At 41.5% G+C, this 24,204-nt stretch overlaps 1 protein-coding gene across 1 annotated transcript in view; it reads left to right on the forward strand.

The window, feature by feature from the left end:
- The window catches only part of szt2 (SZT2 subunit of KICSTOR complex), a 104,090-nt gene that overhangs the window by 4,495 nt on the left and 75,391 nt on the right, over nucleotides 1-24,204 (forward strand). The window contains exons 6-37 of the mRNA XM_083887663.1: nucleotides 516-684; nucleotides 877-983; nucleotides 1,216-1,426; nucleotides 1,821-1,991; nucleotides 2,094-2,325; nucleotides 2,800-2,929; nucleotides 3,827-3,972; nucleotides 4,059-4,211; nucleotides 5,454-5,568; nucleotides 5,700-5,905; nucleotides 5,994-6,230; nucleotides 6,328-6,406; nucleotides 6,489-6,577; nucleotides 7,720-7,888; nucleotides 7,965-8,082; nucleotides 9,634-9,747; nucleotides 9,840-10,043; nucleotides 10,638-10,735; nucleotides 12,237-12,375; nucleotides 12,938-13,252; nucleotides 14,079-14,274; nucleotides 15,808-15,935; nucleotides 16,294-16,564; nucleotides 17,748-17,934; nucleotides 18,024-18,116; nucleotides 18,203-18,281; nucleotides 18,506-18,796; nucleotides 19,823-19,958; nucleotides 20,938-21,054; nucleotides 21,157-21,226; nucleotides 22,490-22,675; nucleotides 23,740-23,976. Of these exons, the coding sequence (XP_083743789.1) occupies nucleotides 516-684; nucleotides 877-983; nucleotides 1,216-1,426; nucleotides 1,821-1,991; nucleotides 2,094-2,325; nucleotides 2,800-2,929; nucleotides 3,827-3,972; nucleotides 4,059-4,211; nucleotides 5,454-5,568; nucleotides 5,700-5,905; nucleotides 5,994-6,230; nucleotides 6,328-6,406; nucleotides 6,489-6,577; nucleotides 7,720-7,888; nucleotides 7,965-8,082; nucleotides 9,634-9,747; nucleotides 9,840-10,043; nucleotides 10,638-10,735; nucleotides 12,237-12,375; nucleotides 12,938-13,252; nucleotides 14,079-14,274; nucleotides 15,808-15,935; nucleotides 16,294-16,564; nucleotides 17,748-17,934; nucleotides 18,024-18,116; nucleotides 18,203-18,281; nucleotides 18,506-18,796; nucleotides 19,823-19,958; nucleotides 20,938-21,054; nucleotides 21,157-21,226; nucleotides 22,490-22,675; nucleotides 23,740-23,976 (5,193 nt within the window). The remainder of the gene's footprint in view (nucleotides 1-515; nucleotides 685-876; nucleotides 984-1,215; nucleotides 1,427-1,820; nucleotides 1,992-2,093; nucleotides 2,326-2,799; nucleotides 2,930-3,826; nucleotides 3,973-4,058; nucleotides 4,212-5,453; nucleotides 5,569-5,699; nucleotides 5,906-5,993; nucleotides 6,231-6,327; nucleotides 6,407-6,488; nucleotides 6,578-7,719; nucleotides 7,889-7,964; nucleotides 8,083-9,633; nucleotides 9,748-9,839; nucleotides 10,044-10,637; nucleotides 10,736-12,236; nucleotides 12,376-12,937; nucleotides 13,253-14,078; nucleotides 14,275-15,807; nucleotides 15,936-16,293; nucleotides 16,565-17,747; nucleotides 17,935-18,023; nucleotides 18,117-18,202; nucleotides 18,282-18,505; nucleotides 18,797-19,822; nucleotides 19,959-20,937; nucleotides 21,055-21,156; nucleotides 21,227-22,489; nucleotides 22,676-23,739; nucleotides 23,977-24,204) is intronic.

The raw sequence follows: 24,204 nt of genomic DNA on the forward strand, positions 1-24,204 counted from the left end.
ATATGTATATATATATATATGTATGTGTATATATATATATATATATATATATCTATTAGTGCTGGGCGCTAGGTTAACGCACATTAATGCACGACTCATTTCCATGATGACTTACCGGAAAAAGACGCATGGGACGTCATGTTTACGTGCCACTACACCGGAGTCCAGACACCGTTTACCAGTTAGCTCCGTTAGCTGCATTAGCTCATTTAGCGCCATTAGTGCCTCTACAGTGGAACTGGAGCGTTCTGTTTATTAAACTATAAGAGCAGCGCTGCAAATAACCAATGTGTGCCTCTGTTTTTAAAGTTTAGCGTTACTTTAGAGACTCATTTTAACAATCTGTAGTTACGTAAACATGACATCATACGCGTCTTTTTCCGGTCAGTCGTCATGGAAACGCGCCATGCGTTAACGTTGACGCCATTAACCACCTTTAAATAATTAATATTATTATATGTTATGGTTTTTTCAAAGGTCTTGATGTATTTGCTTTGTTGTCCCTGTGTCTTCAGACCGTGGAGCCAGTCCAAAACCCAGGTCTGCAAAGCAACAACAACAACCTGTACAACCAGCCTCACAGGAAGCAGGGCATCTCCATGGTGTCGGCTGATATGGGTCTGGTCAGCATGGTTCGCCAGGGCATCCTGGCTCTGCAGCTGCTGCCTCCAAACTCCAGCGCTGGTAGGTGGTAGACATCTCATCTGAGTCGTCTCTGGATGTGCTCAGGGAAGCATGGAACCAATCAATACACGACACGCAGCAACTTCTTGTTTGGAAATTGTAATTTATTTGATTTATTGAACCCCCAAGTGTGACTTTATCACACAAAATTTAAAAGGTAGATTTGTGTGTGTGTGTGTGTGTGTGTTCCAGGTATCATCATAATTACAGATGGAGTAACCAGTGTTCCCGATGTAGCCGTGTGTGAAACCCTGCTCAATCAGCTCAGGAGTGGAACCATTGCCTGCTCCTTTGTGCAGGTAAACATATTTAGAAAACCAAAACTATTCACCAGAGAGTATTGTTTGTTTGTTCCTGTTGTTGGATACAGTCCAATGCTCCAGTGAGATCATGTAAATCCTTCTTAGTTCCTGGCAAATAAAAATGAGAGTGAGGGGGACAAGGTTATGGCTATAAGATCTGCGTTCTGTGTCAAATAAGTAGAATTTTCAACACGGTTCCTTTACCTGTTTTTCATATTCTGTGCTTCAGGTCGGTGGTGCGTACTCCTATGACTGCAGCTTTGGATACATCCCCAATGTGGAGCTGATGAAGTTCATCTCATTGGCCACATTTGGCTCTTACCTGCCCAGCTGCCCTGAAGTGGACCTGAGCTGCCAAGAGATGAACGCTTACCACAAGGCCTTCCTAACCTACTCTTTCCTCAAGACTCCCGAGTCCATGAATTCAGAGTATTATTGTGGTGAGTCGGTCAAGTTTGAACAATTCTGATCATGAAAACCACAAAAATAGAGGCAGAAGACGAAATACGACCCTGTGTTTAAATAATACAATATATTATTGGTAAAAATATAGGTAACATCAGCAAATATTAATGGGCAACATATGCTCTTACAGTGGTTTTGAATTTGTATTGCTACGTAATTCCAAGGATGTAGAGGAAAACATCAAAAAGAATTGATTACCAATAATTGACATTGTAAATGGTTATTTTAGATGTTTAATGGCACCACTATGACCAATTATGACCGACTGGAGTTAAATATTTACAGTTTTAGAACTCAAGGCTTTACTGACAATATTTTCTAGATTCAAAAAACTGTTGTGTTTTTTTTTTTTTTTTGATTATTTTGTAGTTTCCCAGCACAAACTGTTCAACGAGCATTTGGTATCAGCCAGTGGAAACCCTGCGCTGGTCATCAGGAGAAAGAAGCACACGGAGAAGGAGGTTCACGCTCATTTACTCAGCGTGGTGTCCGTGCGACTGCGAGAGGGCTACACCATCAGAGAGATCAGCTTCACGAAAGGTAAAACCTCTGTCTTTTGTTCAGATACTGCAGTGTTGGACTTGTTGGGACTTTTTTTAATGTTGAGAAAGAGACGCCTTTGTTTTCATTGTTTTGTTAAAGGTGGCACTCAGCTGGAGGTGAAGCTAGTGCTGTTATGGAAACACAACATGCACATCGAGTACCTGGCCGCTGCCTCCTGGCCTCTGGACCCTTCCAAGAGGACCACACGGGTGGAGGTGACGATGGAGGGGAGCTACGACATCCTGCATGACATCAGCTGCACACAGAGGAAACCCATCACCAGCCCGTACCGCACCTCCGTCATCCGACGCTTTTGGAACACGCTACAGAGGTACAATAGAGATTAGGGCTGCAGCTAATGATTAATTTCTTGATCAGTTAACCTGTCAATTATGTTCTCAATGAATTCATTCGGTCCATAAAACCTCCCTAACCTTTTTTTTTTCTGTCCACAAACCAAAAATTATTACATTTCAGTGATGTCTTTTATATGGAGCTTATGGATTTTTCTGCATTTTCTGACATTTCGTGGACCAAACGAGTCATTTATTCATCGATAATGAAAATATTCATAGTTTGCTGTCCAAATTGCTATTAAATAGTAAAATAGTTTATGTATTAATGAATTGCAAAGGATTAAGTGATTTTGTGAGAATCAAAACATTGCAAAACAATGTGATAACAATATATCACAACATCTGTCTAACTAAATGATTTAAAGTTAGATTTAGATGCTGCTCTTTGGCACTAATGTGTCGAAAACAACAATCCGTATATTGATATTTACCTCGCCGTGCTCTTTCAGCATCAACCAGACGGATCAGATGCTGGTTCACCTCCAGGCCTTCAACTCCATCCCTGAGAACTACACAATACCTGAAAGCACCAAAAATGGAGTTCCTCTCTTCTACATCCCTCCCGGCTCCACCACTCCGGTAATTTACAACGCCTTTCGCTGCTCATTCTACTGAGAGAGTGTACTATTATTTAAATATACAGTCTTGCCACTACCAAATAAACCAGGGTTAGATCCAGTGGCAGAGGAACCCCATTTTCCCTTTTTGTAATTCATTGCAAAAAGCCCAGACCGTGGTATAACCTGTTCATTAAAATGGTCGGGAATGAATTGAGATTAATGGACGTCAGCTGTTGTTCGGTGTTGTGTTCAATAATTGCTCTCTCAACCCGCTCTGATTGCCTTTTACTAATCACAGTGTGTGAAGTAAGGTAGGGCCACAATGGAGCTTAGGAGTTTACACTTTCAATCATGTTTTAATTTGAGCATATGTCTGACGCTGAAAAACCCGACTAGTTCCATACAAACTGCGTCTTGTTAGTCTCTCTCTTTGCACCATTATGAACTACAGAAGCCCAAAGGGAGCAGCGAGGGAAGTTAAAGAGAAGTCTATTTTCATTCTAAACAAATTGTCCTCAACCAAATTAATAATTCAATTCATTAAGTTGAGTAATTGCCCAGCCCTACATGGAAGCCTGATCGATTCCTTTGTGTCACAAATCCATTTCTTTAACCAATAGCTAATAAACTGACGACTAGTGCAAATTTCCTTTCACCTCAACCGGTCGAGGCAGATGACTGCACATCTTTGAGTCTGTTTCTGTTTTTTTCTTCTTGCTCATTGTGTGAATTTGTTGTCATTAAAGCATTTTTACTTGTAGTTTTTTGTATATTTGTTAAATATTTAGATCTTTAGTATGGACCAGTGGACTTGGGAGTGAAGAGTTAACCAATAGCTAACACTAGAGCAGTGTAATCCACTGCTACTCTGCTCATTTATACTGATTTGCAAGTGACTCATCTCCTGTGTTTCCAGGTCCTGTCGCTGCAGCACAGCGGTTCCAAAGACTCCCCGCAGTCACAGTTCGCCTCTTACTGGAAGCCCATCCTCTCTATGGACGCAAATTTCTGGCAGAGATGGCTGCACATGCATCGCATCACCATCATCCTGGAGCACGACATGTAAGAAACCATGTTAACGCACCGCACCTACAAACTCCTTAACGATACCTTCGATTACTAACTTCTTCTTCTTCCTCCTCGTTCAGGCCCGTCCCCAAACACCTGCACACAGCCGGAAACAACGGTCGTTACAGCACCATTCAGTGTCGAATCTCCCACTCTGCGCTCACGTCGCTGCTGAAGGACTGGAGCAGCTTCGTGTTGGTGGAGGGTTACTCGTATGTGAAGCTCATATACAGGTGAGAGAACAAAAATCATCACCACTGTCATTTAAATGTCACAATCTGTGTAGTAGACTGGATTTTAATGCTTGAGTTTGACTGATCACCTGTAGAGTTATGAATCTTGATATTTTTAATAGTGCACCAGGTTACAGAGATACAAGTTTTATGACTTGCGGCATTAGTTGTGTGGAAAATCGGCTTCATAAAGAAGCAAAATTGGTACAGAAACTGAAATATCTTGAAGAGAAAGATGAATTGAATTTTGGGACCTGATTTCCTGAATTGGAAATGTGATACCCAGCCCTAGTTACACTACCGTTCAAAACTTTTGGGTCACCTATACAATTTTAGATGGTGTTTTCCATTAAAAGTCACACTTTTATTCATCAAGAGTTGTAAAATGAATAGAACATTTAGTCAAGACATTGACAAGATTAGAAATAATGATTATACTGAAACAGCAAAACTGTTTTCTGCTGTGCTAACATAATTGTACAAGGGTTTTCAAAGGTTTTCTTATCATCCAATAGCCTTCGAACACGATTAGCAAACAAAATCTACCATTAGAACACTGGAAATGGGCCTCTATACACCTATGTATGTATTCCATTAAAAACCAAACGTTTGCAGCTAGAATAGTCGTTTACCACATTAACAATGTATAGAGTGTATTTCTAATTCATTTAGTGTTATATCCATTGAAAAAAAGTGCTTTGACCTTATTTTTTCAAAAATAATGTGTGTTTAATGTGTTAACATGTTTATTTAGTAAAAATATCTGTCAATCATCTCAGCCCACTTTCCTGGCATTTCCTCAAAATCAAAAAGGTTGAATATCTCATGTGAATATTTTTTTCCCACAAGATTTCTTTTAGGGAAAATTCTCTCATGAATTCAGACATACAGGTAAACTCTCTGACAGGCATCACTGTCTGTAGGTTGACAATGTTCAGCTAAAAAAAATACCTGTGACTCATTGAAAAAAAATGATTTTCCTTCAAAAATAAGGACATTTCTAAGTGACCCCAAACTTTTGAATGGGAGTGTATGTCCTCAAGCATTAAAATCGAAGAATCAATGAAGGGAAACAAACAGCCTTTTTGCTGAGGTGCTCGCATCATCTACAGTCCAAGATGTCAAGTCGTTAATTTGTGTAAAGGCAACACAAACCACAATGTTCAAGGACCACTGGTGCTTAAAGATCACAGCACTTGCTCCTGAAAACAAATGAAGTAATTGAATGCATCGTCTCCACAGTTCCTCCGACCTGCCTCCCACGTCCTTCTACCTGGTCCGTCTCATCTCCAAGACGCCCTGCATGGTGCTGCGTCTCGGCTTCCCTATAGGAACACCAGCTCATGTTAGAAACAAGGTCTGTGCAAAACTACTAAATATGCGAATGGACAGTATCGTGGTTGTTTACCAATCAACCCCCTGAAATGTCAAATATCGTGCCATATTTCCATTCATGACTCATTTTACACCCCCCCCCCTTGTCATCAGATCGTTGACGAGCTACGAGAGCAGATCCTCAAACTTCGCTTCCCCCACCGTGTTCAGAACAAAGAGGCCACTCCAAAGACCAAGAGGAAAGTTGTGGGGAACCTATCTCCAAACAAATCTCCCTCCATCCCTGCACCCAAACCTGCACTGTCAGACAGACCCTGCGTGGTCGTCTTCAACAAGCCCCTGGAGAAGCTGCTCATCAGGTCGGTGAACATGGAGTTGAGCGAATAGAGTCGTGGATGAACGTCCGTAGTCTCTCTTCGTGAAACTGTGTGTGTGGTTGCTCTGCAGGTACGAGAAGCTGCCGCTGGACTTCAGGACCCCCTTCATTTTAAACATGGAGAACTTCATGCAGCCCTCCAGCACCTCCGTGCCTCTCAGCATGGCCGCCAACCGCACGGCGTCCTCCACCCTGGCCTCGCTGTCCCGCTACTTCCTGCACCAGCGCTGGGTGTGGGCCGTGCAGAGCAGCCAGGGACCGGCCGTGGCCATGCAGGCCGTAGCTCACATCCTCTCCATGATCTCCGAGTGAGTTCACGCACACTTCATGCCAGGCTTTTACCTAGGATGTTTTTAAGAGTGTGTCCTACCTGTGGATGACATGGTTCTTCTCATGTCTACGCAGCATCCGTCTCTCAGAAGGCTTCCACTTCGCCGCCAGCGCAGAGGGCATCGTAAACATGGTGATCGAGCTGCCGATGAAGGTAACAGGAAATTATTATTTTTTTTTCCATTTGCTGCCTTTTTTTAGTTTGGGTTTTTGTTTTGATGCCATCTTTTTTTCAGGGAATGTCGGGGGACACGGACAGAGAAACTCACTCTTGTATCATTCAGTACATCGTGTTCCCGCCGCACTCTACCTCGACAAAGGACAGGTAACAAGTATAACCGTCATAATCTGGAGGGAACGTGGCTTTAATATAAAGTATTAGAGGGCATTTAAGAGACAAACACTTTAGTAGAGCAGATTATTGTATTTTTTTCCCATAAAATCTTGTAGAAAGAAGCACCAAAATTTGACTGAATGAACCTCTTGGATCATTATTTGGAAAAATCCCCGTGATTTTGGTGTCAAATGATAGGTAAAATGTCAAATTTCTAAATCAGAAATCCTTTTTATACCTCTTTCTGCCATTTACTCAGAATATTTTCGAAAATAATGTAGAAAATGTGCACAAACGCAGCATTATTCCAGCAAAACGTTTATTACAAATGTACAAAATGGTCAATGTATTTGCTCAGGAGGAGCTGAATCTCATATATAGCATTTGTACAGCATGGAATACAATAAACAAAATGGTATAACCAATAATAACCTGAACAGTCAATGGCACCTGAGTAAATGGCAGAAAGAGGTATAGAAAGGATTTCTGATTTATTCATTAGAATGTTAACCTATCATTTGACACCAAAATCACTGAAATCGGCCCGGGAAATGAAATTCTGATGTAAAAGACGGTTGGTAATGGCACCATTTTGGTGTTTTTTTCCAGTTGTGAATGATTTTTTTGTTGATCTGCTCTACGACTTGGAGAACAGCTAATTGAGGTGAGAGGAAAAATGTGTAGAGAGGAGAGGATCGGGGGAAAGGAGTCTTCAGGAGAAGCAGATCCGAGATGGAGATGACTGTGATGATCGTTCAGAGACAAAAAGAGGAAAAGAGATGTAGACAATAAATCCAGAATTATTCACTTTTAATCGATGCTTTGATATTTGAAGCAAAGAAACGAGGAAATATTCACATTTAATCATGGAATCATCGCTCATCACTTGTATCTATCCATCAAGACGAGGAACATCTGTCTTCCTTTTAGTCTCATAACTATCCAACGGATCAATTGACAGACTTCAAACTTGGCAGGAGACTTTGACAGTGTTTGGATAAGACACACGTGGAGCATCTGTTTGTCAGCGGCCGTTAAAACGCGCCAAAAACACACAAAAACAGTAGAAGTAGTTGTGAGCAGCTGCGGTTGAGCTGTGACGTTGAGTTTTTTTTCAACTTTGACTACACAAGCTTCTCCACCGATGACGACAACGACACAGAGGTGGAGGCCGTCGACGTGGACACGGAGCTCAACCTTGTGACGGAGTGCTGGGTGGAGCCGCAGACCGGCACAGTGGCCAACTGCATGGACCAGCATCGACACTTCCAGGGCCTCAGTTACCAGGAGATCCCTCGAGCAGTGAGTGTTTCGTCTTTCTCCTAACATGTCCGAACATGTCCTGTGAGTTAAAAGAATGTTTGTGTTGTTGTTGTAGATCTTCCCCAGGGATCTGACCTGTATGTCCACCATGATGACCTTTGAGTATCTGAGCCAGTTGTGTCAGAATAAGGACCAGGTTTGCTCTTTGCCACCTGGACTCAAGGATGTGAGAGGTACAATTCAACGTTCTTCTTCTCTGAAACGCTTGGGTTGTGTCCACTAGAGGACCTGAACACATACACACATACTGTACTCTACTCAATTTAGTGGTTTACATCAGTATTTGTATTTAGGCATCAGTATCAACAAACATGTACAGTATATAAGCGGCGTTCACCTGCTTTGGTCCACACTAAAGCGTGTATAAGAGTCCATGTCCACTGGAGGAGTCCTAATACTGGCCCACTCGCTTAAAGGTGAAGTAAGTAGTTTATAGTGCCATCTAGAGGAGAGGCTGAAATTTACAACAAAGAACTGCTCCTCTGCTCACCCCCTCCCTTCCCTGAGCGCTACGGTATCCTCAGCTGGTCAAATGTCGTCCTCGTCGTCTTTCTCCGTGTCAGCAGATGAGGTTTGTGAGGCGAGGGAGAGGGCGAGCTACCGTGGCCGTAGCAGACGAAGCGGAGAGAGTGGAGGCGGGACTTCCGCTACAAGTAAAGAGACGCTTGATTTGTTCTCTCGCGTTTGTCTATACAGGCTCCGGTAGAAACATGGCGTCGTGGCAATGCAGTAGCGGCCCGCGACCATGTTATTTTACATGACTTTTTGAAACGCTACGAAAATGAAACAAAGAATATTATACAGCTACTAGACAATGCAGGAGCACATAATATGTATAAAAAAGTGGATTTTGGGTCATATAAACCCATAAATACTACACAGTGTCCCTTTAAGAGGCGACCAAAGTCTGCGAACGTTACTGTTTGACATCGTTTTTACAGAATATTAACGTAAACGCGTTGGTGTTAATAGCATTTTCACCGTTTTTTAAATCACAGTTTAATGAAACACTGTGCACAAACAAAGCTGGTGTGTGTACAGTTGGCTCTGCTCATTTACTCATCTTTAGGAATTCAAAATAATGTGGCAGGGCTTTTCTGATGTGTGTTCTTTACAACGAAACAAAAGTGAGAAGCTGCATGATTCATGAACACAACTTATAAAACAATCCAAAGATTGCCCTAAAGAAGTTCTTAATGGCTTTTACGCTTTAGTGTGTTTTTTTTACCGTTGATATGATTCAATAGCCATGAAATATTAGAAGCTTTTTAGCTGCATACACTACCGTTCAAAGATTTGCGGTCACCTATACAATTTTTTTTGTGCGTTTTCCATTAAAACTCTCACTTTTATTCATCAAAATAGTTGCAAAATTAATAGAACATATAGTCAAGACATTTTAACCAGCAAAAATGTTTTCAGCTGTGCTAACATCATTGCACAAGGGTTTTCTAATCATCCAATAGCCTTCTAACGCCATTAGCAAACACAAAGTACCATTAGAACACTGGAAATGGCCCTCGATACACCTATGTACTTATTCCATTAAAAACCAGACATTTTACAGGTAGAATAGCCACATTAAGAATGTATAGAGTGTATTTCGGATTCATTTAATTTTACATTCATTGAAAATAAGTGCTTTTCCTTCAAAAATAAGTCCAAGTGACCCCAAACTTGGGTTTCACTCACACGTAGACCTGACCTGTGTTTTCTTTCTGCAGGAGAAGCTCTCGCCTCCGACGACAACGTTCACATGATCCCTTTCCAGTTTGACCTCGTCCAGCTGCTGCCCAAATGTCAGCAGGTTGAACTCCTCTTCCTCACCTTCAGCACAGGTACTGCTCTCTCACACTGTTTTGTTTTATTTAGTTTACTTCACAAACGTGTTTCCCTTGTTGTTATATTGTGTGTTATTGTCGCTCCTCAGCAGTGGAGAGCGTGGAGCAGATTCACAGCGCCCCCTGTCTGCCCAACGAGCTCCTGCTCGGCCTCTTCCACAGCAGCCTGGAGCACGAGCTCAGCGACAGAGAGATCCCGCTCGCCGACGGCGACCACGTCGCCTTCATGCACCACATCTTGGAGCGAGAGCGAGACGGCCACGCCGCCCCATTCTCCTTACCCGTTATTAAAGGTTAGTTCAGTAGAGGTGGGAATCTTTTACTATCTCACCATTTTGACTCTGATTTTTGGGGCTACGATTCAATTCAAAATCGATTTTACGATTCAAAACGATTTGATTCATAATGATTTTGGCTTCAATCTATATGTGGCACAGGATAATCTACTCTGTCAGTCTGCTTTGCAAGACAGAATGACAAATTGAGACATTAAAGTGTCTTTTTCAGATTTATTAAGTTATTAATTGCATAAGTAACAAAAATAAAAGTGCCTCTTTATTAGTGCTGGTTTCCATGGCGACTGACCTTGAAAATAATGAGCGTGACGCACTGTTTACATGACTCCTGATTGTTAAAATGATTCTGTAAAGTTACGCTAAACTTTAAAAACAGAGGCACACAGTACACAGGTACGCTGGTTATTTGTAGCGCTGCTAAAGGCGCTAAAGGAGCTAATGCACCTAACGGAGCTAACTGGTAAACGGTACCTGGACTCCGGTGCCGCGGCACCTAAACATGACGTCATGTGCATGTGAATGGATTTTTTTGGCACACCCCTAATATTCAGCTAATATTGAATTTATTGTGTCGTGTCACTTTTGTGTCAGAGGAGAGTTTGAAGCCTGCGGACAGACAGGACACTGTGACGTCGTTCCACACCACGGGCAGCAGCAAAGAGGTGATGGGATCTACCAGCACTTTACAGGTTCAGTCTTCTTCTTCCTGCTTTCTTCCTGCTTTCTTATTCTTCCTCCTCCTCCTTCTCCACCTCGCATCTATGATTTTGCACTACTACTCGTTCTACTGGAGTTAGAAAACTCCTTCACTTCCCAGTTTCCTGTATTCTTTACTTCTTCAAATGTGTCCTTTCCTTATCTTCTGTAGAAATACTTTTACTTGGCTCTATTATATTTTCTTAAAAATTATCGACAATGTCTGTCTCGAGTGTGTGTATTGCGTATCATGTACCATATTTTTTTAAAACATGTCAGTTTGTGTTCACGAATGAAAGCCATTTTGTTGAATAATAAGAATAATCTCGAAAAAGTGATATTCGTGAGAGGAGCCTATTGTAATCCTTCAGATTATTATTACAATATACGTGGATTTGCAGTCATTTTCGAGGGGGTTAACGTGCATACAAACTCTTGGCTCGGAGGTCAGATCTGGCGAAGATGTGATATTGGCATCGGTCCCAGACCTGTGCGTTACTCAAAGGCTCTATAGCAGAGCCCCCTAAGTTGAAAACAGAGGCAAAATATATTTCTTTTATTATATCCTCATCTGTAAACACTCTGATAATAGTCTGATAATAGCTGTCAGGATAAATAAAGGAAGCTTTTACAGCACAAACAACGATTATTCTAACCCTAACCCCCAACCACGGACATATTCAGCTGACAGTTACCACACACCACGGCTTATTAAAAAATTAAACCATAGCAAACCATCGCTTGTCCGCACTGGCCGGCTATTGACAAAAGATCGTAAAATAAAAATAAATGTTACGCAACAATGACTTCAGTAATCCATAATATGGGCCTAAACTAAGATAATACAATGGTTTTCATCATTTTTATATCTCTTTTAACAAAGAAAATACTTAATTTGTAGCGTACTCGCTTCCCTGCTTTCAATGACATCTTTCTTATGTGAAAACACGCAGTGCATTCTGGGTAGCCCTTGCTCCCAAGGGTGGTCTCGGAAAATCTCAATATTGAGGGCGATACAGCCCTTAAACTTGCCCCTCAACTTAATTTTTCTGAGAATGGGACAGCACTTGCACTAGAGGGAGCACACATTTTTGAGATTGAGGGTTAAGATTGAGGGTTAAGCAAGGAATTGGAATTTACCCTTAAAGATGTTAAGCTGTTGTTCATTTTCTTTTTTACAGGAATATGTAAAGATTCATAAAGTAAAGTAACGTCACACTGTCTGTTTCTCTTTTTAATTTGCACTCGTACTGTTTCGTGTGTATGCTAGTTGGTAAGAATATATATTTTTGTCATTGTCTTATAACATATTACTGCATATACCCACTGATATTTCAAATTAAAATCCCAGCAGCAAAAGAGGGGGAGGAGCTTTTAAGCTGTTGGGAGCTACAGTTTCAAATAAAACTTAATAAAAATCATGCTCCAATTACATTCCTGACAGACGTTGCACGGCATCGCGCCTCTCTGTTAATGAGCTTTCTCCCTCTGCAGAGTTTCAGTAATGCAGACCTTGTGGATGAAGAGCCCATGCTGGCAGACGGCAGCTGCTCGGTGCCGCAGTGGAGGTGCTACGCCAAGTACATCAGCCCTCAGCAGATCCTCCTCACCGTGCTCCCCGTCTCTTTCACAGGTGCATGTCGTCTCTTGTTCTTAACGTTATCTTTCCTAAGTGTGCCAGTGAACGACGGTGGCCTTTACAGACCAGAAATGTATGATGTTGTTCTTTGTTGGTGTAGTAAGTGGAGCTGTAACTAACGATTATTCTCAAAATCGATTATATCAAGTACTTTTATGGTCCGGAAAATGCTGAAAAATGTTGATCGGTGTTTCACAAACCTGGAAATGATGACACACAAACCAAAAGGAATCAGTTTTAATGATTTATGTGTTATATGGAGCAAAGAAACCTTAAAATATTCACATTTAAGAAGCCGAAAAATCAGAGAAACTTGTTTCAGTTCTTTAGAAAAACACTCAAACCGATTACTGATCAATCAATGAATCAAATAATCGTTGCAGCCCTATTAGTAAATATTTAAATCGCTTATTCTAAGGCTATGAAAGTCAGTTTTCATTTGAAAATGAACATACACTAAAAACAACCAATGAAGTATGTCAGTATCTGTCATTAAATCCTCCTAATTGTTGCACACTATCCCTTTAAATCGAGTTCCTGTGGTGTCATTTTGCAGATGTCCTGATGTTGACGGCTACAGGACTGGAGATGGAGCCTCAGAGTAACATCAGCACGCTGGAGGACGACACGCTGACTCCCAGCAACAAATCGCAGGCCGACACCTTATCTGGTTCCACCAGTGGACCCGAGAGATCCGAGTCGGGCCTCAGTTTGGCCGGTAAACTGCAGAGGAACTCCAGCAGTGGATTTTCCACCACCAGGTCGCCGGTGCTGTCGCCGCAGTCTGAGAACCAGACGTGGCCTCCTGACTCTCTGCTACTGGACCAGAACGTCTGGATGTCAGAGACTGAAACTGGAACGCCTCTGTCAGGTCAGTCTGGTGTTTTTATCCACGACTCTAGTCAAAACCACCTTGGTGGAATCTAGATTTAACTGTGTTATGGTTAGAAAAGCAAACTGCAAGCATCTTAACAAACTGCTCACCTAGCTTAAAAATAAGCTAGGTTAGCATGAAAACTGATTCATTCACCTAGCTTAAAAATAAGCTAGGTTAGCATTGAAACTGGTTCATTCACCTGGCTTAAAAAAAAGCTAGGTTTGACAATAGGGATGTGAATCTTTGGGTGGCTCACGATTCGATTCAAAATCGATTCTCAATTCAAGCGATTCGATTCATACGATTCTCGATTCAAAAATGTATACAATGCATAGTGTTTTTCCCGTTTCCTGTCCTGCACCAAAATGGCAGTTTTAGCTAGCGGAGAATCAGGAGCTGCTGTTCTACTTCTGTCTTATTTCATGAGTTTGCGTTACTTAGCTAAATCAGAAGAGAAGATTTCAAACACCAAAGTCACAAAATAGCATATTTTAACTCGTTGATTGAGGCAAAGGTGGATCAACAACTCTTGATTACTAGGATGTTAAATTGCTGATTTTCTCTATGGACTTTGGTGTAGAGAGTGTGTGACCGTAGACAGTTGTGTCATTTTATCGACATAGCCCAGTATTATGAATATTCATCGAGGCGCTTTACAATCGGAATGTATCAAATGTGGCTATAAATGGATGAACATGGTCAGTAACAGCACCAGAATGTTGACACAAGACATGTTTACTCCATGGAGTAGAATCAAAATTCACCTTTTTACAGGATTCTGATATTTAGAAAATCTCTTTCTCTGATTTTTTTTTTCCAGATGTGGGTGAAAGAGAGGTGCAGTTCTCTGAACCACAGAAGGCAGACTTCAGTTTTGGCCGGCAGGTTTCTCAGCAGAGCGCCAGCGACGGCAACCAGCTGAAGTGTCCTGTCTACGTGTACAGCTGCTCTCTGGAACACCTCAAGGAGCAACTGGTTCACCCCAACTCCAGCCGCCAGCCCAGGGACATCTTCAGGTACCGAGCTCTCCTTTAAAGTGGTTATTTCAGTGGCTCCAGAAAGAAAAATCGGGAGGTTTGATCCTCCCTGATGTGTTCCCGGGCAAGACACTCACTGAACGGCAACGTGCTACTGGTGGTTTTGCCAGCAGTTGATTTTAATAAAGGACCAAGCTGCTTAGGAAGGGGAAAGTTGCAGTAAACACAGATTATATTAAGAATAAATTGATGTACATGATATAGTAGGTGACCTGTGGTTTTTGTAACTTGTTAACGCTTGTGTGTGTATGTGTGTCTCTGGTTGTCTTTGGGTGAGAATAGAGCTCAAGATGCTGATTCATGGGAGTTCTATGAGCCGATGAAGTTCAGGTAGCCATGTTTGATTCAGTTTTTTTCTCTCCCCTGCTCTCCTTTCTATCTCTGCTGAGGTGAACTCTGAGAACATCTGAGGTGTTTCTGCACTGTGCAGTGAAACCAACCGTGTTGCTTTTCTAATCCTGCATCTTCTCCGTGCCTCCTCCTCAGTCTCTCGTTGCTGCTACACACTAGAGTTTGGTGGTTAGTCCGCGATGTCGTCGCAAAGTTTAGCTCGGCATCATAATGTGCTTGTCCATGGATATTGCAAGTGTGTTTATTTCACAGTGGAAAACGTCAATGCTTGCACTGCTTGAACACAATCTATACCAATAATAATAATCGGCATGAAGCATTCACATTTAAGCAATGGCTGTGATTGTGTCTGTGATGTGTTATCGTTTTCAGTTTACTACGATAGATAGATAGATCTAGCTAACGTTAGATAGATAGATAGATAGATAGATAGATAGATAGATAGATAGATAGATAGATAGATAGATAGATAGATAGATAGATAGATAGATAGATAGATAGATAGATAGATAGACAGATGGATAGATCTAGATAACGTTAGACAGATGGATAGATCTAGCTAACGATAGATAGATGGATAGATCTAGCTAAAGATAGATAGATAGATAGATAGATAGATAGATAGATAGATAGATCTAGCTAACGTTAGATAGATACCACAGAGTGAAAACAGTGCCAAATAATGAGATGATAAAGATTTAATTTAGTCCCAGTTGTCGTCTACAGCGTGTGTCTCTGCTGTCGTTGTTATTGCGCTGCAGTTGGTAAACCGTCGCTGTGCTGCTGCAGCTTTGTCCCCACTGATTGTTGGACATTATTGTTGTTCCATTGAGAAAAAAACTTTCATTTTGTTTGATGTCCCTGCTCTGTCCTGACACAATGCTTCAGCTGCATGCTGTGGAGGTTCAGCTGTCCCCTAACAGGCCTGTTGACTCTCTGTTTTCATTCACTCTGCTGACTGTCGTGGTGATCTGGGCTGGAGCTGTGAACGTGCTTTCAAGACGTGGAACTGTCCTTTTTTTTAACGTGGATTGTAACTTTCACAGTGATTCGGGATATGTGGATAAACAGGGACGGACTGCAGTCCGTGTGGCTTCACACTCCGCTGCTCCTCCCTGAGTCTTTCTCATTCCTGTCTGTGTTTTTGCTTTCGTCCTTCAGGTCACTGTCTCAGGACCGCAACAGTCCGTCCCCGTGGACCGACCTCCTGGCTCAGCCTCACAAACAGAAGGAGCTGGCCAACTACTGCAGCCTGCTGCAGGAGCATTACCACCAGAGCTACGTCAGAGGTGACGTCCTCTCCACATACACCCACCACAGCTTTTAAAAATACACCCTTGAGAAAATCAAAGAGTTAAAACGTTTCTAAGTGTTTAAAAATCACATTTAAAATCATGCAAAACTCAGTCAGAATTTAGGTTCTTGGTCTCCATGAGGACTACAGGTCCTGATAAGGTCAGCGTTTATGCCAAAAAAGGTCATATAGAGGAAACAAATACAAATATACACACACACACACCCTAAAACCAAGCCATTTCCTGTGGTTTATCGATGCAAATGGAATTTCAAGAGCATGGAGAATGACTTGTACTGTAGAATCATAGTTTATGAATTGGTGACATGATTTTTGTTTCCTGTGTTGCTCAGGCGTGTACAGCAGCCTGCAGCAGTCGTACAGCATCAGCTCGCAGGACGTCCTGACCGCCATGGACTACTGTGAAGAGTCTCTGCAGGAGATCGACGTCACCTCCTTCCTGCACACGCTCTGTGGACACATACGGGTCTTCAGGGAGCACGGCTACGCTCCGGGATGGGGAGGCAATCCGAAACCCTTACAAAGGCCTCCCAAGTTCATTATCGGAGAATCAGAGGAGGTGAACCAAGCGGATCATGGGGCGTCGGTGTCTCTACTGTCCAGGTAGGAGTTACAGAGAGTTGTGAGAAGTAGTAGACGTGTAGGATTATGAAGGATAATGACTAAATGGCACGTCTAAGTGAGCAGTTAAGGGAAAATAGAACTCGAGCTCTCAGGAAAACACATGAAGCTGAAGAGTGAATAATTTCAAGTTTACATTTGAAAGTGGAAGAACAAGAATCTTAATAAATAAGTAAGATCATAAATGAGAAATCCTGACATCCTAGAATGACTCGAAAGATTCCGGCTCCCCCTTGTTGCACCTCCAAATAAATCACTAAGACTGTAATGAAGACAGACAGACAGATAGGTCTAGCTAACGTTAGATAGAGAGATAGAGAGATCTAGCTAACTATAGATAGATAGATGGATAGATCTAGCTAATGATAGATAGATAGATAGATAGATAGATAGATAGATAGATAGATAGATAGATAGATAGATAGATAGATAGATAGATAGATAGATAGATAGATAGATAGATAGATGGATGGATCTTGCTAGCGTTAGATAGATAGATAGATCTTTCTAGCGTTAGATAGATAGATCTAGCTAGCGTTAGATAGATGATAGATCTCGCTGACTTGAGATATATAGATCTACCGAACATTAGATAGATAGATCTAGCTAGCGTTAGATAGATAGATCGATCTATCTATCTAAAGCTAGCGTTAGATAGATAGATCGATCTATCTATCTAAAGCTAGCTAGGTTGATCTATCTCTCTATAGTTAGCTAGATCTATCAAGCTATATATCTATCCATAGTTAGCTAGATCGATCTATCTATCTATCTATCTATCTATCTATCTATCTATCTATCTATCTATCTATCTATCTATCTATCTATCTATCTATCTATCTATCTATCTATCTATCTAAAGTTTACTAGATCTATCTAAAGTTAGCTAGATCTATCTAAAGTTAGCTAGATCTATCTATCTATCTTTATAGTTCTATCTATCTATCTATCTATCTATCTATCTATCTATCTATCTATCTATCTATCTATCTATCTATCTATCTATCTATCTATCTATCTATCTATCTATCTATCTATCTATCTATCTATCTATCTATCTATCTATCTATCTATCTATCTATCTATCTATCATAACCTGCTACATTCATGCATTGTATTTAAAACTCTTGCATGTGTCAGTGATAATCACAATCACCTCCCACAGAGAATCCTGTGCTGAAACGGTGGACGCTCGTGAAGCCGAATCTAACGGGAAGTCGCCTGCTCCCACGATGTCGTCGTCGTCGCCTCTGGATGAAGCCAAGTCGTCGAAGGCCTCCGACTTCCCTCTGCTGCTGCTTCAGACTCAACCCAGGTGTGAAGTGTACCCGGATCTGCACAGAATCGTCCAGGTATCATTCACACGAGTTCACGTCTTTGTTATCACTTTGTTTAATTAAAAAGACGACTTTAAACTGAGTCATTTTTAATTTTTTTACAGGATAAGTTCATGGAAATAGTGTCGCAGTATTTCAGAACGGTGCCGTCGAACCCTCACTACTTCTTCTACTGCCCGCCTTCGTCCAAGAAAGAGGTGATTAAAGTCATATATTTAAAAAAAAAAAAAAAATTATAAAAATAGTACGTGAAATCAAGGATTTGATGGATTTGTGTCTTCAGGAGGACTCGGAGGACGGAGACAGAGAGAGGAGACCCAGTGAGGAGATGGTGTCAGAGGCTGAACCAGCTACAGAGGATGGTGAGTGTTATTTCAAAATGTTTTTAAAGCGTTTATCTGATCCGATCTTTTGTTTCTTATAGCTAAAAAAAGGTCTCTTGTCATGTTCTCTTTCCAGCAGAGGGCAGCATTTAGCTGCCCAAACTGTTTGGTGAGAGGCTCCAAAGCTGACCTCCTCACTTCCAGAATCTGTTTCAGGAAGTGTTTTAACTAATAATGAGTTTATTGTGTCGCTTGCGTTGTAGAAAATCTGCCCAGCTGCTCTGCCACGGAGAGCGACACAGACCTGGTGGTGGAGTATGAGGAGCATCCGGCTGGCGTCGGCTGCGACGGAGACACCGAGGACCGGTCCCTGTCCGACTCCAACACGGTCAATCAGGACCAGGACTCGTTCAGCATCCTGGAGGGAGACTCGCCGCTGCACCTGGAGGGGCCGCAGCTGGACATGCCGCCTCTGTTTGTGCACATCACGTGTTCTGTGAACATGAAGAGCTGCCACGGCTCCATGCCCATACAGACGCTGCCGACCTGCCTGGGTGAGTTACGGTCTTGCCTTGCCTCGCCCTCTGCTGGAGGAGAACGCACACTGTGTGGAATCACAACTGTCATTATGTGGTTCAGAGGATGATCATGTCACTTTTTACTGTCCCAGAAAGGGAAAATTGACTCACAGTCAGTAGAATGAGATAAAAAACACACAGAAAATACATTAAACACTTAAAAAAATAAGCAATACCTCAAATATTTAAGAAAAAAGTGTAAATATCTATAAAGCTTGTTTTATGTGCAAATTAATAATACCTATAATATTATAATACCAAACAATAGCTATAAACTTAGAAAAGGTAGCGTTTTATGTGCAAATTGAACAGAGTTAATGTACTGAATACTAAAATATTCAGCTATTCTGCAAAACAGTAAAGTTTATGTGCAAACAAAACTGGGTTAATCCACATAATACTAAGACAATATTCAAAAAGGTAGGGATTAATGTGCAAATTAAGTAGTGTTATTGCACTAAATACTAACATTCATAATCCTCTAATACTAAAACATTACATAAGACATTCTTAGTGTTTGAAATGAAGGAGTTTTATGTGCAAATCAAACCAGTTAAATACATTAAATACTGAAACAACTAAAAAGTTGGTTAAGCAGGGTTAATTTATTAGAAACTAAAAAAAATATTCAGCACTATAGTAAAGAAACACAATCTAATAAGAGTAATGATAGAGTTTATGTGCAAATGAAACTGGATTAGTCCACTTAATACTAAGATAATAAGCTAAAAATTTAGCGATTAATGTGCAAATAAAGCAGTGTTATTGCACTAGATACTAAAATATATAATACTAGGGCCCTAAAACTTTATGCGAAAAGCAAAATAAGTAGATTTTCATGTCCAAATGGTCGTGCATTATTGCACTTAATACTAAGATATTAAAAAGATACTGAAAAAATGGTGTTGTGAAATGATATCTAAGTTTATGTCAAGTGCAAATTGAGGCAAGGTCAGTGCACTAAATACTAAGATTCACTCTGTGATTTTTTTGTGATTGCAGGTCAGATTATTTCCTGTCTGGAGAACGCCGAGGAGTTGCAGGCCGTGGATTTGAACGAGCTCTCGGTCACTTTAGATATTTTTGTCCTGACTCTGCCTCTGGAGATCGAAGTCATGCCGGATTTCCATCACAACAGGTGAGTCACACTATTGGAAAATTGTGGGGTTTTTTTTGGATACAGTCTATGTGTTGACCTCTGTACTGTCAACCTATAATCACTCGGCTCTCAGCCCACTTCTATGGCATTTTACAAAATCAGGCAGTGGGCAGAGTTCGCCTCTAGAAGATGGAGTTTAGTTGCACTGTAACAGTTTATTTAATAGTTTATTTTTGAAGTTGAAAAGTTTGTGAGGATTTGGATCTATTGGAAGTCCTGGGGAAAAAAACAGTTTAAAACGCATTTAAACGCACACAAATCCAAATTTGAAAAAAAAAAAAAAGTGTCACCAAATTTCACAAAACTTGGTGTAAACATGTCACAGACCAAGACAAACAAAAAAGTCAATTGGGACCATGGCCTCAACTCAACAGGAAGTCAGCCATTTTGAATTTGATGTCCATCTTGGCGAATTTGCGCGTTTCGTAAATATACAAACTTGTTCCGGCACGTTAATCGTAAACATTTAAAATAAGCGTACATTTCTACTAGACACATCAAAGAGGAAAAGTTATCCAAAGGTTTCGCGGATTCATTAAGGGGCGTGGCCATGGCAGCCATCAGAATTTTGTCAAATTTTCGACCATTTGCCCCAAAACAGGAAGTCGCGTGTTACTTCGCCATACATTCACCGAACTGCTCGAAACTTCACACCTGACACGAGAGTCGGACCCCGAACAAGTCTACGCGCATGAACTTCACCCAACAGGAAGTCAGCCATTTTGAATTTAGCCGCCGCTTTGCCGCGAAACAGGAAGTGCCCTGCATACACTAAATGATCTGCTTTCAACTTCATACGCGAGACAAAAGACCAAGCTTCTTAGTCAAACGTCGTCTCATATGAGAATATGATTTATATGGCTCAGCTCTGTGAGTGTGCTCCTGTGAGGAGTGTGTGAGCCACATGATTGCAGCATAATTACATCATCACTTTCTCTCTGTGTGTGTGTGTGTGCAGGTACACGTCGGAGAGCAGTATGTCCCTGAATCGTTCGCCTGGACAGCCGTCCTCTTATCGCTCCGACGAGGGCCTGATGGCGGTGTTGGACAGTCTGAGAGGTGCCGGATTGGACGGGTCAGTCGGTTTAAACACTTGAAGTTTGATCGTAACCTCAATGACTTTGACTGTTCTGCGTCAACAGAGGGTGTCTGTGTCTGTTTTCCCCCCTTCCTTTAGCGTCTCTGGCGATCCCTTATCCAAACTCCCGCTCCCTCACAAGTTAGCAATTCTGGCCACAATGGACGAGGTGAGTCTATATAATAAAAAATCGACTTTATCGCATGTAAAAGATGTGACAGACTGTGACACAAGTGTTTTTTCCTTACCAAAGTAAGGTGGTCAATGAGCTACAACCTCGTTTTCATCCAAACGAGACATCCTGTTTCTACAAAGCAAATATCTTTACCATAATACAGTGTAGTGCTTCCAAAATGAGTATCCTTAAAGATTAAGGCTGAAACAATTACTCAATTTTCAGTTACTAAATGAATCGTCAACTATTTAGATTTTTAAGCTTTTTTCATGATTAAAACAAGATTTCTGATGTTTCAGCTTCTTAAATGTGAATATTTCCTGGTTTCTTTGCTCCATAAAACAAAGAAATCATTGAAACTGAATCTTTGTGGACAAAGATGAGACATTTGAGAACATCAACATTTCCAGGTTTGATGAACACAAAACAATATTCTTCTACATTTTCAGACATTTTATCGACCTAATGATTACTCGATTAATCGAGAAAATACCTATTTGGGGGAAAAAAGCATACTTTTTCATTCTCAATTTTTCTCATGAAATAGATATAATATGACGGGTGCTAAAAATGAATATAATGAGTTCATTTTTCATGTACTCAGACTAAGATGAGACACTTAAACTACAGTGAAAGGTGTTAATATCATTAACAACAGCTGGAAATGGCATCACAAATAGATTAAATGCTCAAGAAGCGTGTATAGAAGTATAGCATACAATCTACATATAGAAGTGAATTTGAAGGCCCAAATAGTGGCGTGGTGGCACGTTTTACTGCCTCACAGCAATAAAGTCTCTGTTTCGGGTTCCAGTTTGCACATGGTTGGGTCTTATTGCGTGTTTTTTCTTCCTCTCACAGTCCAAAAATATGCAAAAAATGAGGGTTTAGGTCGACTGGACACCGTTGTGAGTGTGGCTCCACTTCCCCTAAAGTGGTAGACGACTCAAAAAAGAAGTGAAGTGTATTAATGCACAGAAGACAAGTTGGAAAAGGCAAATCTGGCAGCAGTTCCTTAATGTATGTTTCCTGTTGTTAGTCATTCTCACCAGACCAGCACTTGGGACAACACATTTAGTCATTAAAAGATTTAGTGAACAGGTGTTTTTCTATTTTCTTTTTAAATTTTACTGGTAGGCCGTTTGCTACGACCCAAGGTGATCATTCCTGGATTTTAATGACAGCTTTTCAGGAGCAGCTGGCAGGCTTTCCTTTTCGTCTCGATGTGATGTTTTTGCCTCTGTTTGTGTGAATCAGATCCGTTGGCTGCTGGAGGACGAGATCATCTCCGCTCTGCGGCACTCGCGCGTCATCGGCTCGGCCACGCTGCAGAAAGTGGCGGAGCACGTGGTGCGCTCCAGCGGACGGCCGCACTGCCACTGCGAAGACGTCCCGCTTCAGTTTGTCTTCGGGCCTGAGCAGTCTCTGGAGAAGTTCAGAGAGGCAAGGACACACATCTACATATACTTTAGGAAGAAGCACCTTTAACGTATCTTAACCTACATGTCTGCAACTGTAAATGTGCATAGTTTCTGCCTCGTTTGTGTTAAATCGTCGGTTAAATTTGATTCAGATTTTAATGGCACGACTACTTTTTTTTTTAATACTGCTATTCGATCAGATGCTTTAACTGTACTCTTATTGGGTTCTTTATAGAAGAAAGAATTAAAATTAAAAGACAATAAGTCAAGAATTAACCGTTCCTAACATTTCAGAGAACTAAAACAGTGCCGTTCTCGATCAAGAGTACATTTGAAGGCGGTCTAATGCTCAGACTCGATCAGGACATGAAGTCATGACGTATTTATCTGTTTTCTGGAAAGCGGCTTCAATGTTGGACCCGTTTCAGACATAATTCGTGGACTAGCTAATTAGCTTGTTCACGAATTAGCTAATGCTGGGCACGTTAACGGTGGGTAATGCGTGACCGGAAAAAAGATGCGCGTGATGGCATGTTTACGTGCGGCAGCACCGGAGTCCAGACACTGTTTACCAGTTAGCTTCGTTAGCTCCTTTAGCGCCGGTTAGCGCGCCTACAGTGGAACTGGAGCGGTCTGTTTACCAGAGTACCTGTGTACTGCGTATGTGTGCGTCTGTTTTTAAAGTTGAGCGTTACTTTAGAGACTCATTTTAACAATCTGGAGTCACTTAAACATGACGTCACGCGCATCTTTTTCCGGTCAGTCGTCTCCCGCTTCTTGGCATTTTTCAAATCCGAGCATTTGGCAGAGAGTTGGCCTTAGAACACAGGGTTTATTGACACTTTAAAGAGTGCTTTCCTGTATAAAAAAAAAAACCCTCAGGAAACACTGGGTCATTTCATCTGGGAGCGAACGCCGATTGTATTTATTATCATAGCAGACAAAAGCTACACGTTAGCAGGTGTTTGTGGATTTTTTGACGAGTGGAAAAAGGTCATGAAAGACTGACTTTAAAGACAAAAAAAAACAAAGTACCTATCTCTTCTTGGCACAAAATGATGACCATATTCACGCACGATCCCGCAGGAGTTCCGCAGAATTTCCTTCTGCGGCTACGTCCTCAATGGACAGCAGGACAACTTCTACTACATGTCTCTGAGCAGACTGCACCCACAGCGGATCCACGCCACCGAGAGGCTCTCGGAGAGCGTCGCGCACGACGACCCGGCGCCAGACGTCGCCCCCTGCAGCGCTGGAGGTCAGGCGGAGGACGTGCTGCTGGAGAGTGAAGCAGAGGCTCGGGCGGCGGAAGCAGACAGTGAGGTCAGATATCATGTGTGTCCTTTCTATGAAACATGCACAATTAACTGCATAGTTATCCAACACTGCAGTTATTCTTCAGTGCTGCAGGCCCCAAAATCTTGCTTTTCAGGAGAAAGTATCTTTCATTTCTCGCCAATATCTAATAAGTGACAAATCTTGATGATTTTTATTATTTCTTTTTCATAAAAATGACAGTTTAGCTGCAGAAATCATAAGTCATAGCAACCA

The sequence above is a fragment of the Microchirus variegatus genome, assembly GCF_963457635.1.
Source record: "Microchirus variegatus genome assembly, chromosome: 4".
Lineage (NCBI taxonomy): Eukaryota > Metazoa > Chordata > Actinopteri > Pleuronectiformes > Soleidae > Microchirus > Microchirus variegatus.